Raw genomic sequence first — 15267 nt, forward strand, 5'->3', positions numbered from 1 at the left:
TTGCCGAGACTCTTGTTTTGGTTACAGGTTGATAAAGTACGTGGAGGGCATCGCTGAAAATATCAACTAATAATTTCTTTTTCTCAAAAAAATAAAAAAAAAAAGGCCTAAAAAGGGGCAAAATCTTTGGTGCTTTAATCATTGCCCTGCCAAGACCACTTCCTTCCATTTGACCACCTCAGCATATCCATCCAATCTTTATTAAGCAAGATGCTTATCCTCCTACTGCCATCTTAAATAAATGAGATCACATGATTAAACTCCAATTTCATGTGATTAAGGTTTTATTCAGATCTTCAATTATTTTTAATTTATTTTAATCTATTATTATAATTTTTTTAAATTTTAATATAAAATATAATAAATAATTCAATTTTTTCAAATTTTAAAATAATAATAATATTAAAAAATAATATTTTATCATTTCAATTCAACTTAATTCATTTCAATATCTAAATCACTTCAAGATACTTTATTCCCAGAAAAATCTACACAAAAGACAATTCCTCTAAATTCAACAACAAAGACTTTTAACAATATCTGATAAAGAAGTTATCAATATTTTAGTTGACATCGGTGAAATATCTTATCTTAGAAGACCAAATTACATCCGACGAAAACAACTTAATTCTGGAACAAACTTCCAAAAATCCAACGTGGACAAACTTAGTTCTTATCCAAAATCTTTAAGATGTAACCTACACGTGTAAGCCACTCACATAATCAGACGACAGACGCCATTGCGGCATTGCCCACAGGTTTTCTTTGCAAAATGGGCTGAAAACGACGTCTGCATGCAGCCGGTTGTTTCCCAAAACCCTTTGGCTTTATAAATATTGCAGACCTCTTACCAAACTTTGGGAACTGAAAACTCTTGAAACCAGCATTTCCAGGAGAACTTCGCTTCATTGTCTGATACTCAGATTTACATATTGGCTTGGCTTAATTGGTTGATGAGTTTGAGGTACGTGAGCAGGGTGTTGTGGCAGGCAGGGACGAGGGTGATGCAAGGCATGAAAGACCAAGCTTCCAAGCGCGATTCCACGGTCAAGTCCTTGAGAGATTGTGCTTCTTCTTCATCCAGGCAGGCAAGGCATTTCAGTGTTGGTGCTGTTGATTCAGCTTCTTTCAAGGCTTCCAACAACGACAAGATTAAGCAGGCGGAGGAGTCTCTCCGGACTGTCATGTACTTGAGTTGTTGGGGTCCTAACTGAAGAAAAAAATAAAAATAAAACAACACAAATAGTACTAATTAGATCGATGCTGAAATCAAGTATGTGTAAAAAACGGTTGTTTCTCATGTACAATTCCAATTATGTGTAAAAATGGTTTTGTGAATGCAGAGATTTCTTTCCTTGTTTTTTTTTTTTAAATATTCTTTTAATGTTTTTGGTCTTGATACTTCAAAAAAAAAAAAAAAAAAAAATAGTGGTTTTTCTGACAGAAAATTTTCCAATAATCGGAAAATTCTCCTCGCAAATAATTATATTAGAAAATTTTATTTGTCGCGATTTATAATATGTGAAAATTAAAGATTTTTTTCCTCCTCAGAAAAAGATCATGATTCAGAGACCCTTTGGCTGCCATATGCGCTCACTCGGCTAAGCTAGCTAAGCAGCTTACTGCCTATGAATTAAGCACTTGATGCTTTATTTAATTAAAAAGTATTTTATTTCTGTCTTAAATTTTGTTTATCAATCTTTGATGTTAGATCGAAGAAGAAATTATATAAGGTGAAGAAAATTCTAGCGAACTAGATCATTGATCGGACAAGAAAGTTCGGAGGACATGGGAGCGAAGCCTGGAGGTCGAGCACATTGGTTGGATGACGTGGGAACTTGGTTTCCGTGGGAACTCATCACCCACGGGACGATTAGAGATTAGAGAGTTTCTTGATCTCTTCAAAGTATCTCTAGATTTTGGTAGTATTTCTATACTTTCATCTCTGCCGTAGTCGCGGGTCACGTAGTTAGTCAGATGCGCCATGGTCAATGAAAAAACATGGCTATGTAAGAAGTAGAAGAAGAGAAATATTAAAATAACAGAACAAGATCAAAGAGGGTACATGGAGAGAATATGGAAATGAATTTGATTATGAAGATTTTTTTATTGTCATCGGCTCGTTTTATTTAGGTTAGGGTTATTTCTGTCTAACCCGTTTTGTTATAAGGGTATTTTAGTCAGTTTGGATATTTGGAAGGGACATTTTAACCTAACCTGAATCTCTTCCCGGAGCACTTTGGTTCAGAGGTAGCCCCTCCCTGCCGACTGATGAATGGGTCACAGGCCTAATCAGGTTTCTGGGCCTAGGATTTAAGTACAAACAAAAATATATATAAAATTTAATAATAAAAATAATAAAAAATAATTTATAATAATAATAATTATTAATTATATATTACTAAGTTGTAACTATTAACTAATAATCATAACTAAATTATTAGTATATTACAATGATAATTAAGAAAAAATTACAAAATTAAATTATAAATTTATCTAAAATATTACAAATTATACTATTATAGCAATATTACAATTAACCAACTAACAAAAAAATAATATTTCATTCTTCAATGGAATTTGGGATGATCATAGTGGTAGAAAAGTGAGTTGTGCTAATTGCTATGAGATTGTGATAATTGAGATCATAAAATCTGAAACATTAATAATTTCAAAAAAAAATAAATTAGATTCATAAACATGAAGTAAAAATTAAAAATATAAACATATATTAAAAATATAAAAATTACAAACATTAAAACTACTAATCAAGATGAGATTGAGATCAAAATGAGAGTAATCATTGGATCATTAGAAAGTTAGGATTTTAATTCGGCATATGATATTGAGATTATAAAAGTTTAAAAAATACAAGCAAAATAATTAGATACAAAAAATTATATAAAATATAAATTATATAAGGGACAAATTGTACAAACCAATGACGGATGGCAATGGTAGGTTCAATACACACAAAATCACACTACAGTGGAGCTAGTTGTAGATACCTTCTCATGTATTGCTATAAGAATTAAATTTAAAATTAATACCGATTAAATAAATATAAACAAATTTGAAATAATCTTAAATTATAGAATATTTGTTAACTGTTAGACATTAGTACCCATAAAAAGTTAACCATACTTGACATCTTATCCTGTGCAAAGAAACAATAATTCATGCATTCCTGAACTCCAAAAAAAAGATGATGTACAAACAAGTCTCAATCTGCAACTTTACCCTATGGAAGATGTTAGTTTGTCGTCACACTTTGTCTGTTTATTTTCATCGTTTATGTATTTAATTTTTTATTTATTTAATGATTAAAAAAATAATTTTTAATATATTGATGTATTTTTTCATTTTTTAAAAATATTTAAATATATTAAAAAAATATAAAAAAAGTGAGAAAAAAAAGCCAAAATGACCTAGCGGTCAAATGGAGCGGAGGACCGCTCTTACCCCATACCAATGATTCAGACCACCTCTAAATTTTAGAATAAAATCTCAATTACCATTACCCTACAAGACCAAGATAAAACCTGAGTTCATTGGCATGCAAACTAATATAAATTAAATCATAATGAGCGGCAAATTATTCCGGAATAAAAATAGTAGTTGCAGTTAACTGATTTCTAGTATGGACAGTTTTCTTTTCTATTAACAAGTATTTCAAATGTGGATAGTAAAAAATTAAGAATTCCACTTGAAAGGCAGACAGTGCAACAAGAAACAAACTAACAAAAAACAGCCATTGTTTTTAAAAGAATAATGGCACATGACATACAATATTCCAGTTGACTCAATAATTAATTCATAAGTATAACGTGATTGACCATATTTATTTAAATATTGAAACCCTTAAATTAATTTAGGATTTCATATTGGAACCCTAAACTGGGCTGGGGGGAGGGGAGTCGCGGGAGGGGAGGGGGTGGTTTAATTAACCCAAACGAAATGACTTTGCTTCGCCTATAATGACAAAACTGCGTCATTTTGTATGGGGTGTTTTTTTTTTTTAAAAAGTCTCATAAACAAAACAACGTTGTTTTGACTATTGGGCGAGGGGGGGGGGGGTTGGCCCCCTCAGGCCCCCGCCTCTGCTAGAAGCCTCAGATGCAGGCGGGGCCACCCACCCCCTGCATCTTTGGCACAAAGGCCAGCCCCTCCCATGTGGGGGTGGGGCGGATGGGGTGCAGGGCCCTGTTACCCACCCCTACTTTGGTTGGATCACCTTATGTAGTGCCTTCAATCCAACATAGAATCTCTAGAGAAAAATCTTATTTTATTTATCTTTTAAGCTTTGTTTAAAAGTACATATGATCCTTGATGTAAAAGTAAAGTGAACAAAAAACTTATGTAATTATAAAGCGCACCGGATCATTGGTCAAACCAAAAAAGGGTTGGAGGACGTGGGAAGTGGAGCACATTGGTTAGATGACGTGGGAACTCGATTTCCATGGGAAGTCATCACCCACGGGATGACCAAAGAGTATCTTGATCTCCAAAAGTATCTCTATATTTTGGTTATTTCTTTATATTTTCACCTCCCTCGTGGTTGCGGGTCACACAGTGGTCAGATTCGGTCATGTCATGGTTAATGAATATATAAGATTTTGTATGTAATTTCTTCTAAAGGAGAAAGAGAAGAGAAATTTCAAAGTAATGAAGAACAAGAAGAGGAAAATGGAAAGTGGGGAGTGCGAGAGAAGATGAAGATGAAGTTGATTATGGAGATTTCTCATTGTCCTTGGCTGGTTTGATTTAAATTAGGGCTATTTCTTATTAACTCGATTTGTTGTAGGGGTATTTTAGTCGGTTCAAATACGTGACAGAGGCATTTTAGCCTAACCAGGGTGTCTTCCAGGGGCACTTTGGTTAGATCACCGTCTGTAGTAAGCACATTTCAATCTAACATGGAATCTATAGAGAAACATTTTGGATTTTTTTTTCTCTTTTAAGTTTTGCTTAAAAGTACATGATGCATTATTTAAAGGTATTTTAAATAAGGTGAACTTTAGCATCCGATAGATACCTAGACAAGACAATTGGCGAGTAGACAAGTAGCAAGAGTTGCCTTAGGCATGGAAAGATTGCTCCCACTGTGGGATGTAACGACCCAAGTGTCAAAGGTCCCATCAATTAGGAATGAGGTATATGTGACAGGAATAGTGGTGTTAGAATGGGCACAAGATGTGGCGAGGTACCTAAACTCAGGCAAGCTCCCCGACGAAAAATCGAAGACGAGGAAGGTAATGAACTAGGTAGCCAGGTTTACCCTCATAGGGGAGTTTGTACCGGTAGGGTTTCTCACCTCCACTCCTGTGATGCATTACCTCAGAGGAATCACAATATGAGATGGTAGAAATGCATGAAGGGGTACGTGGAAACTATCCAAGCAGTAGGGCCCAATCAAAGAAAGCCTTGAAAGTAGGGTATTATTGGCCCCATGCATTAAAGGAGGTTGAAGAGTTTGTCATCAGGTGTTAGCAATGCGTATGCGATTAGAGCTAATACTCACACTTGGCGATCAAAGGCTAAAAATGTGCATGAGATCAGGGTTAGCATTTGCCCATGTAGTGGTCGAGATCTTCTCCCACCCACTCATCAAGTTTGGTGTTAGCAACGTGCATGTGATTAGAGCTAACACCCGCACTTGGTGATCAAAGGCTAACAACGTGCATGCGATCAGGGTTAGCCTTCGCTCATGCAACAGTCCAGAACCTCTCCACCCCCATTTATAAAAATGGGTGCTAGAAATGTGCATGCGATTAGGGATAACACCTACACCTTGCGATCAAAGGCTAACAACATGCATGTGATCAGAGTTAGCCTTCACCCATGCAGTGGTCAAGAAGCTCTCCCGCCCACTCATCAAGCCAAGTGTTAGCAACTCACATGCAATCACGGTTAGCCTTTTGATGAATTGCATAATTTATTATATTTTATCACTTCTTAACTTTAAATTTTAGTCTAATTTTATTTATTTTTGTTGATTTTAGGCTTCATTGTCATTATTTAAATTTATTTTAGATTTGAAAAAAATGAAGACTCAATTTACAAATCTATCGTCTAGGGACTCATTCTCGTTTAAATGGAGAGGAACAACACGAACAGAAGACAAGAAGATCATTTCCTTTTTATTTACGGAGCTGGACACATGCTGGGAGTTATTTTGGCTTTGACATGGTCTTTATGGCATGTGTGGGATAGTTGGGCTTTTGAAAGGATTGGCTGGGATTTAAAATTCAATTTGGTTTGGACGCAGGCGGGAAGGAAAAGCTGGAAGACGCACGAAACGGATTGGCATGTGGGAGGAGACATAACGCACGAAATGAATTTGACTTTTCCGTAACACAGGAGAGAACGGATCTTGGGGCTTTTGAATTTGACTTTTCAAAAGAAAAAAAAAAGAAGAAAAAGAAAGTTGAAAAAAAGAAATAAAGAAAGGGAGTGACGAAAAAAAGAAAAAAAAATGGAAGAACGAAAAAAAAAAATATACAGAGCGAAAGAAGGAAAAAGAAGCATTTGACGTGGACGCGAGCAGAGTTCCACGCAAGGCTGACGCTGCGATTGAGAGGTTTGGACTGCGAGGAGCATTTTTAGTATTTATTTTTTTCTATTTTTTTCTTAAAAAAATTATGGTGAATTCGTTTATATTGAATTTATTTTAGCATGAACTAAATTTTCTTTATTCTAGGAAAACAATGTAATCTAGTTCTAAACTATGCTTGCTTTTCTATTCTAATTTGATGTAATTCTCTTCTATATTTGTCTGATGTATTATGAGTTTATTGCTTCTAATTAACTGGCCATTAATTAGATGATTTTAATATTGTGATTTGCTGTCGAAAGAGGAAATTATAAGATAGATCTTGGATATTTCAACATAGGTAAATATAGAGATCGAAAGACTGGTATGAACCTATGTAATATTAAAATCATTAGTCTTATTGCTTTATTAATTTGCATACTCTTGTGTAAAATGATGAACAAGAATAATTTCCAATTGACTATCGAAAGAGGCTTTTGGATATTTGTGGAGATTTGCTAACAAATACAGAGAATTAAATTCAATTAGTTAGATGAGTAAAGCATAGTGAGGAATTAGGTGAAATCGATTTCCTAGAAATTTACTTTCTCATTGATTTGATCTTTGAACAACAGTTTTCTTTTTCTTTGAGTATTTTCTTTCAATTAATTTTATTTTAAATTGTAATTATAAAAATCTTAGTGATTTTTCTAGATAAAGTCGAGATTAGTATAATTTCGGTATTTGTCAAAAGTAAGTTATCAATCCCTGAGGACGATACTCTTCTCATCACTTTATTATAAAAACTACGATATTGTGCACTTGTAGTTTTGCACCGATCAAGTTTTTGGCACCTTTGCCCATGCAGGGGTCGAGAAGCTCTCCCGCCCACTTATCAAGCTGGGTGTTAGCACACACATGCGATCGGGACTAACACCTGCACCTAGTGACTAAAGGCTAACAACACACATACGATTGTTGTTAGCTTTCGCCCAAGCAGCATTGACATTAGTCAACAGTACGAGAATAACAAGGAACCTAGGGAAAAAGTAAAGGAGGCAATGAAATGAACAGCAAGTCCCACAACTTACAATCAAAGACCAAATCAACAATGTAAAAGAAAGCGTGGAAGGTCAAACTCAAAGTAAAATATTATAAAAGAGCATTGACATTGGTCTAGCCAAAGCCAAGCCAAAATTTGGCTAAAAGAAAATGTTTTGCTTAAAAACCAAAGCCATTCAAGTATAACCTCACATTAGACTAGGTAACTATAAGCCAAAATAATAATATGATATTTTTTTTTAATAATAATAATATTTTTTTAATTTATTTTTTTCATATTTTGTAATTATACTAACTATATGTTAATTAATAATTTAACTTTTAATTAACTTATTGTTTCCCAACTATTTTTTTCCAACCTAATTATCCAACACAGACCACATCTACAATTCTTGTGAGGAATGTCTTTGTCTTCTAATAGCAATTCATGCACGTTCATCATGTCCAACAAAACTTAGTGCAAATATGAAAAAAATCAAACTCAGTATAAAAGACACGTTCAATATAACTCAATATAAACACCAAACAAAACTCAGTAAAACTCAGTCCAATTCATGCACGTTCAGCCTAAAAAAAATAAAAAATTCAAGAGCCAAACCACGTATTCCTAAGTTTCTAGAGCCAAACTATCACAAATTAATCACAAATTAGTCAAAAAAATATATATAAAATCATATTCAGGAGAGGGAGGGAGAAAGAGAGAGAGGAGAGGGTTAGAACAAAATATATTTTAAAATAGAAGGAGAAAGATGCGGGAGAGGAAGAGAAGATATTGGAGAGAGAAACTTCGGATATGAAATAAAGCAAAAGTTTTCTTCAATTTCCATCTGTTTGACTACTGAGAAATAGTAGGAAAAAGGAATGAAAATTTGAGCCAAAAAGTGTCTCATGCTCAAGAAACATTTCCTCCCTTGTATCTTTCCAAGCAGCCAATCATACCAAAACAAGCAAATCATAAATTCTTTCTAAGAAACAGGAATCGGAGCAAGAATCCTTATCTTTTGATAAGAAGTTGCGGAAAATGAGGGAGAAAGAAGAAAGACAAGGGACTTATCCGATGACATCAGAGTTTATGTGAATGCCAATGCAAGGGGGTTCGTAGAAGGAGAAAAGGAAGAGGAAAATATGGGGCATTGGGGAACTGAAATATGAGGGAACTACGGATCTGCGGTTATGAAACAAATTTTGGAATAAAAATTCCTTTTGGTTAAGAACAATAGCACACCAAATTTGGAGAAGAGTTTAGAGTTACTATAGCTTAAAAGTGGAGTTAAGGAGTTTTGAATACATCAATACAGACCATTTCAACGATAGCTAGGCAAAATTTGGAGATGCACTGGCATTTGGCTAAGCCAATGCAAGTGCTCTAACGTGTTAAGCATATCACAAGACACTATCGAAACCCAAGACAATGTATTACAAGAACAACACACAAAACAATAAGAAGAAAAAGTTCAAGTCTAATGGACTAGGCGTCTGTCTTAGGGTGAGCTAACAAAAAGCCTCTATAGTGTCTGCATCTCGAGGTTGTATCCGGCCCCCCAGTCCCAGTCACGAACCCAAGTAGCCACGTCGAGTTGAGGGGAAAGACAGACTATCTCATCTTAGAATGACCTGAGCTCAGCTTCCAATTCATTACTGCGTCGTTGGGACCATGTAAGCCTAACCTTCACAGTCTCAGTTATGTGGTTGAGCTAGAAGTAATGCCCATCATATTGCCTAAGGTCCTCCCTAGCAGATCTAAGCCTTGTATTTGACTGGGCCAACTCGCTGTGGACGATGTCGAGATCTAATTGGAGGCGCCGGCAAGAATCCTCAACCTATGAAGCTCTCTCTGCATACTCGAAATAACGCCTTCTCGCCTCCTCTAGATTAGCCTCCCGTCTGTTGCCACGATTACATTTGCCGCTGACACGTCTTTCAAAAGCATGGATGCATACTTGGTCTCTCTACCTTGCGCTCTTGGGCCTAGGCCAAGTCTCTTAGTGCTCTCTCCGAAAAGGATCTCCCTGCATCCAAGGCACGCTGAAGGCTAGAAATCTCAGCCCTCAATGGACCTCAGCCTCCTGGACATGCGAGTGGGAGCCCAGTCGGGAGTACGTATCCTCCCATTTCTCCATTGCTTCTATCTTCTTTGAAACAGCTTGGATAGCTCCATCTATAAAGGAATGTGAAGATCCAATTTGCTCCTCTAAATTGGATTGATGATGACAATCTAGTCCGTCAAAGAGTGTAACCCCTACAACAAACAAACACAAGTTAGCTAGCCACATAAAGAAAAGAAATGGCACAAACCAGGGATGAGGTTATGTACCGAGGAAAGAAATAATTCCAGTTCTTGAGCAATTTGGGTGGCTACAGAATCTAAAAAGATGCTTGCTAGCGGGGTAGAGCCTAAAGGTTGAGTTTGAGCAAGGATTGAACTCTCTAGCGGCTGCGTCAGGTAAAGTATGGCTTGGTTGTTTGGTGGGAGACACCGAGGTAGCAACTGAAGAGGATAGTATAAGGAGTGCCTTCAAGGTCGGCAAGTGAGCCATGAATTGGTTCCCCTATTGCTAGTGGGAACTCTGCGTTTCCTAGGTAGGAGTAATGACAGACGAGGAAATACTCCCAAAAAAGGGAGTCAAAGGAACTTCCTAACCAAGAGGAACGTTGGGCGAGAAAACACATACTAGTGAGGATGCTATGGGAACTTCCTTGCCATGGGTATTGACGAGAGGGAATCTGCCCACAGGGGAAATGGGTACTCCCTTGGCAATATCAGAAGTTTCCCTACTAGAGATAGTAGCTTGTGCTGATGAAGGCGAAACAATCGTAGCCTCATCATCCCCGGCCATGGCTTGGCAGACAATGGGGGCTTGCTTTTTCTTGCCAACTCTTAATACTTCGATAGAGTCACTTGCACCAAAGAAAAGGACAACGACTCAAACCTTTCAAACAAGGCCCCAGGGAAAGAGCCCGAGAATACATTTGGAATCAAGTCGATGAATGAGTCCAAGTCTTGAGCCCCTTGGTCAATGACCTTCGTGAGGCGGTTAAGTTGTGGCGGTAGGGGAGAGGGCTTAGTTTCTCTTTGGCCACCAGTTGCAGGAATGATGGGTGATTGTGGACGTCCGATACCCTTCTTTGGACGAGAGGGGATGCGGGGGGCCCGTGACCCACTACAACACCCTTGATGCAAGATTTCTTCCCTTTAGGGTCTGATGGGGCAGAGTTGGACCACTTCCACCAACGAGAAGGTCATTGGCCCTCCGAACTAACGGCCTATTGGCCTATTGCTCACGATCGGTCCAAAGACACCAAGAAATGGTCTATGTTCTCTCAAGTGAAGATCACGTTAGACTCAATAGCATTCAGATTCTCCTCAATCCACGAATAAACAATACATGAAGGCACAATCTCACTTCTGGAAATGCCGACTTCAAACTCACGACCATTTGGAACAAGAAGCCACGAGGCCCTAACTGGAAAGTCACGGTGACCAGTCTCAATGATGGGGAACTCCCGTCCTACTCCAAAAATTAAAAAAAAAAAATTCCATGTCCCAATTTTAACATGAAAATACTATGATTCCAAATGCATGAATAGCCCACTAGCGAATGGAAACTACACTGGTTCACATCATATTGTCTGACACCATGAACATAGAAAAACTCACGAGCAGTAATATGGGTGTTCTCCTCTCCCGCGACCTCCAATCGATGTAGCAAAATAACATAATCCTCTAGGCATTGGGTAAGAGTTGGGTCAGAGCCATGTCCAAGAAGTCCAAGATGACATGAACAGGGCGACAAAAAGGGAGTCTTAGCCCCATTAGAAATATACAATATATAGTCCAACGTACTCGGCAACCCTATCTGAGTTGATAATGCCATGGTGAGATTCAGGGAGAATCATGTCCATTGTGTCAAGAATGACATACAAGTCCTGCATAGAGCCCAACTCCATCTGAATAGTGTTATTAGTGCAATGACAACTCTCAAAGGTCACCAGTTGTGAGGACCTATCACCACAAGCCTCGTTTGTGGACCTGCGCGGTCTAGAAGATTGAGGAGTGAACCAAAAGGTGTTCTTGGGAGCCATTTGGAGCAGAAAAGTGAGGAGATTGAAAAGAAGAGAAAATGATCTTAGTGAACACGAAAACTGTAAGGGTAAAGAAAGCAGGAAAATTGAATAGATGTAGAAAGTTTTTTTTTTTTTGGGAGGGGGGGCAACAAAGGAGAATGGAAGAAGTTAAAGAAAGAAGGCCGATGACTGTTACGGGGGGTGGAACAGCAAGGAACATAGCAGCTAAGTTCAAAGGGAAAACGCCAGGTATCACAAGCAAAGAAAGCATGTTGGACAAATCCTGCGTTCATTTCACTTTGCACGAAGGGATGTAAGATGAACCGACAAATTTTGCACTACATAACATAATCAATCAGGGGAAGACATGTGAATTGTTAGACATGAGGAATGCACAAATAACATTTGACACTAGAGAAGGACACGTCTAAAAAGAAGAGATCAAATTCAAAATGGATGATGTGGAGAGTAAAAAGAAAATTCCACCCGACACATCTATTGTAAGAATTTACGGGGTAAATATTAGGTCCAGTTATATTTAATAGGTGAGGAAGTACTCACAGGCAATTGTTTTGTTCACATTGTATAAGAAAGAGATAAAGGTGAACCACCATATCCCTATAATATAGGGGTCGGTTCACAAAGATAATCCCTAGAGGGGCGTCTTAAATTTGAAAACTTAACAAACCACATAACAATGAGATACATATCTCTAAAGGTAAATCTAAGCTAGATATCCACATTGAATCGGCACCATCAATGACCGAATCATGCCAGAAAATGTAACATACTAAAATTGGGCACTGAGTGTCATATCCACGGAGAAGTCTGGCCATATCAAGTCAGTACAACCCTTATAAATATCCCACTAGGTAGTACTCTTTCAGAGAGATTCTTGAGTGATCACAGTATCATAAACTGTTGGATTATGGGATCCAGCAATCTCCCTTAAGGACTCGCTAGACTTATGAGAGTCTATCGGTGCTTGACAGCCTAATCCGTCGATGCACTTTGTTTGCACTACGAAGCCCCTCATGCCCGCCCATAGCACATATAGATGCTGGGCTCTGCGCTGCTAAACTTTATAAGGAAATAAAGTTACGCCTCTCCTAACAGCAATTGCTTTTGGCCTAGTGGTAAGCGCTTGATCCTAACAAGTGGTATCAGAGCAAGGTTGTGGGTTTGAGTTCCCTGGGTGTCGTTGGGGGTGGATTGTTAGATTATGAGATCTAGCGATCTCTCTTAGAGACTCGCTAGACTTATGAGAGTCTATCGATGCTTGACAGCCCAACTCGCCAGTGCACCTTGTGTGCATTGCAAAGCCCCTCATACTCGCCCGCAACATGTATAGATGTGGGGCTCTGCGCTTCCAAAGTGCATAAGGAAATAAAGTTACACCTCTGCTAACAACAATTACTTTTGGCCTAGTGATAAGCGATTGATCCTAATATATTGCTGATTTAAGCATTGTAGGCATTTCCCACTAGGTATTCCGATTATTCTTTCAAGTTGCAAGTTGTTAGGGCCCACTGTAGGCATACTGAAAATTATACCATATTATTAAGTACAAAAATCTAATTACAGCTAAAAGACAAAATCAGTGTGTCCTAACTAATTTTTCAAAACATTTTATATTTACCGGTACTCCTTATTGAGACCCTGATAATTCAGGTCTGATTGCATGAAAATTTTAGATTTTTGTTAGTCTTATTTGCAACTATAGAGTGTGACACATAAGTTTATCCTATAATATTTATTATTAGTTTAATATTATCGTCAAATTTATTCCAAAAAAATAATAATTAAGATACTACAAATTCCACCTCATCTGCTCTCATTTTATAACGTAAAATGTGACATTTTTATTATTTTTTTAAAAAATTTTAAAGTTAATCAACAATAACAACTAATCATAACGAGATAAATGCCGTATTTGTATAATTCTCATTAGTCGGATGATCCAAGTCCGTGACAGTACCTCATGCCCCGTCTCCACCACATAATGCTGATAATAATAGTCATGCCATCAGAGCGATAAGGCTCTCTCCTGCCATCTTCTTCCTTTACGCACTCCTCAGCTCAGACAGAAAACACAAGGAAGAAATTTTCTTTTTCCCGATAAAGTGAAGAGCATGATTCTGTCCAGACAAATCAAGAACTTCTACCAGTCACCATTTCTATCCAACCCTTCAAAGCTCCAAAAGCGAAAAAAGCCAGAGACCTTTTTGGCACCAAGAAAGGCAGCAGTGGACAGAAGGAAAGTTGCCATAAGAGGATGCAGTGAACCGGAAGGAGAAAACAAGACCGAGAGGCGAACTTTCTTGACCCTTGAGGAAGCCGGGTTGGTAGAAATGTCCGGCCTGGATACTCACGAGCGCTTTCTTTGCCGTTTAACGGTACGGGTACCTATCTTTACGCGCATGTCCAGGGAATCAGAAATTATAGAGTAGCATTGATCCTTTAGATTTAAAATGTTTGTTGATGTTTATGCATGCATGATATTATATGCAGATATCGTCACTGAACCTACTAAGAGTTATTTCGGAGCAAGAGGGATGTCCCATCGAGGAATTGAACGCCGGGAGAATCTGTGATTGGTTTCTGAAGGATAAGCTGAAAAGAGAGCAGAATATAGGGTCTGCAGTCCTTCAATGGGATGATTCTGGGTTTCAGATTTGAGCCTTCAACTTATTCTCTGAAGTTAAAATATGATATTTGACCTTTAATGGAGTAATTGAGTAGCAGTTGTTATTGATTTAGTTGTGCGATGCTTCACTTTAATGGCAAACAATGAATAGTTTCGGCGTAAAAGATCTGTACGGAATATTGTTACATGAAATTGTTATCTTTCTTTTTTTGAAAAAATATTGAGAGAAACCACTTTTACATATTTTATATGGTATCATTTAAACCACATATCTCTCAAATTTAAAATTATTACGGTTATGAGAGAGAGAGCAGAGATGAGAGAGAGACCAAGATGAGAGAGACGATAAGAGAGAGATCAAGATGAGAGAGAGAGAGTTGATGAGGGATGAGAGAGAGAGCGGAGATGAGAGAGAGAGAGCATGAGGGGTGACAGAGAGAGTCGAGGAGAGAGAGAGTAGGCGAGAGAGATCTATGATCAAAGAGAGTCAAGGAGAAAAAGAGCCAGAGAGATTAGAGAGTTGATGAGAGAGATGCTGGAGAGAGATGATGAAAGAGAGAAAGAGAGATAGAGAGAGAGATCAGAGAGTTGATGAGAGAGATGCTGGAGAGAGATGATGAAAGAGAGAAAGAGAGATAGAGGGATACAAGTCGTCTGTCCGTTTTGCACAAAAAAAATAAAAATAAATGGACCAAAAGCAGTCACTATAATATGTGCACTGCTACGTAGCAATATTTTTTTTAAATGACACAATCAGTGCTCAATGTTAAAAACATGGGGTTCAAATCCAATACTAGAGCAATAATGATATTCCCAATGTCCCATGCAAAGTTTAACAGAATTTTCCACGGGCTGATCATGTGGCACGCGCGTACACGTACCACATCAACTAAAAACAGTAACTACTGCTGTTTGACTATTGTTAAAAAAAATATATATATATAGTTATAATAATGTATAA

At 37.5% G+C, this 15267-nt stretch overlaps 1 protein-coding gene across 1 annotated transcript; it reads left to right on the forward strand.

Annotated features, from left to right (window-relative positions):
• Positions 1-13632: 13632 nt before the first annotated feature.
• On the forward strand, positions 13633-14470 carry LOC121267798. Its single transcript, XM_041171863.1, has 2 exons — positions 13633-14055; positions 14171-14470. Exons 1-2 carry the CDS (start codon positions 13792-13794, stop codon positions 14336-14338), a joined length of 432 nt encoding a protein of 143 aa, XP_041027797.1. The 5' UTR covers positions 13633-13791; the 3' UTR covers positions 14339-14470.
• The last annotated feature ends 797 nt before the right edge of the window (positions 14471-15267 follow it).

This window comes from Juglans microcarpa x Juglans regia, chromosome 5S, assembly GCF_004785595.1.
Source record: "Juglans microcarpa x Juglans regia isolate MS1-56 chromosome 5S, Jm3101_v1.0, whole genome shotgun sequence".
NCBI lineage: Eukaryota > Viridiplantae > Streptophyta > Magnoliopsida > Fagales > Juglandaceae > Juglans > Juglans microcarpa x Juglans regia.

What these genes read in the sequence shown, in the direction of transcription:
- LOC121267798 (XM_041171863.1), top strand. Translation starts at nt 13,792, where the DNA reads ATGATTCTGTCCAGACAAATCAAGAACTTCTACCAGTCACCATTTCTA. An exon ending in GCTTTCTTTGCCGTTTAACG is followed by an intron (nt 14,056 to 14,170) that starts GTACGGGTACCT and finishes TATTATATGCAG; the next exon opens with ATATCGTCACTGAACCTACT.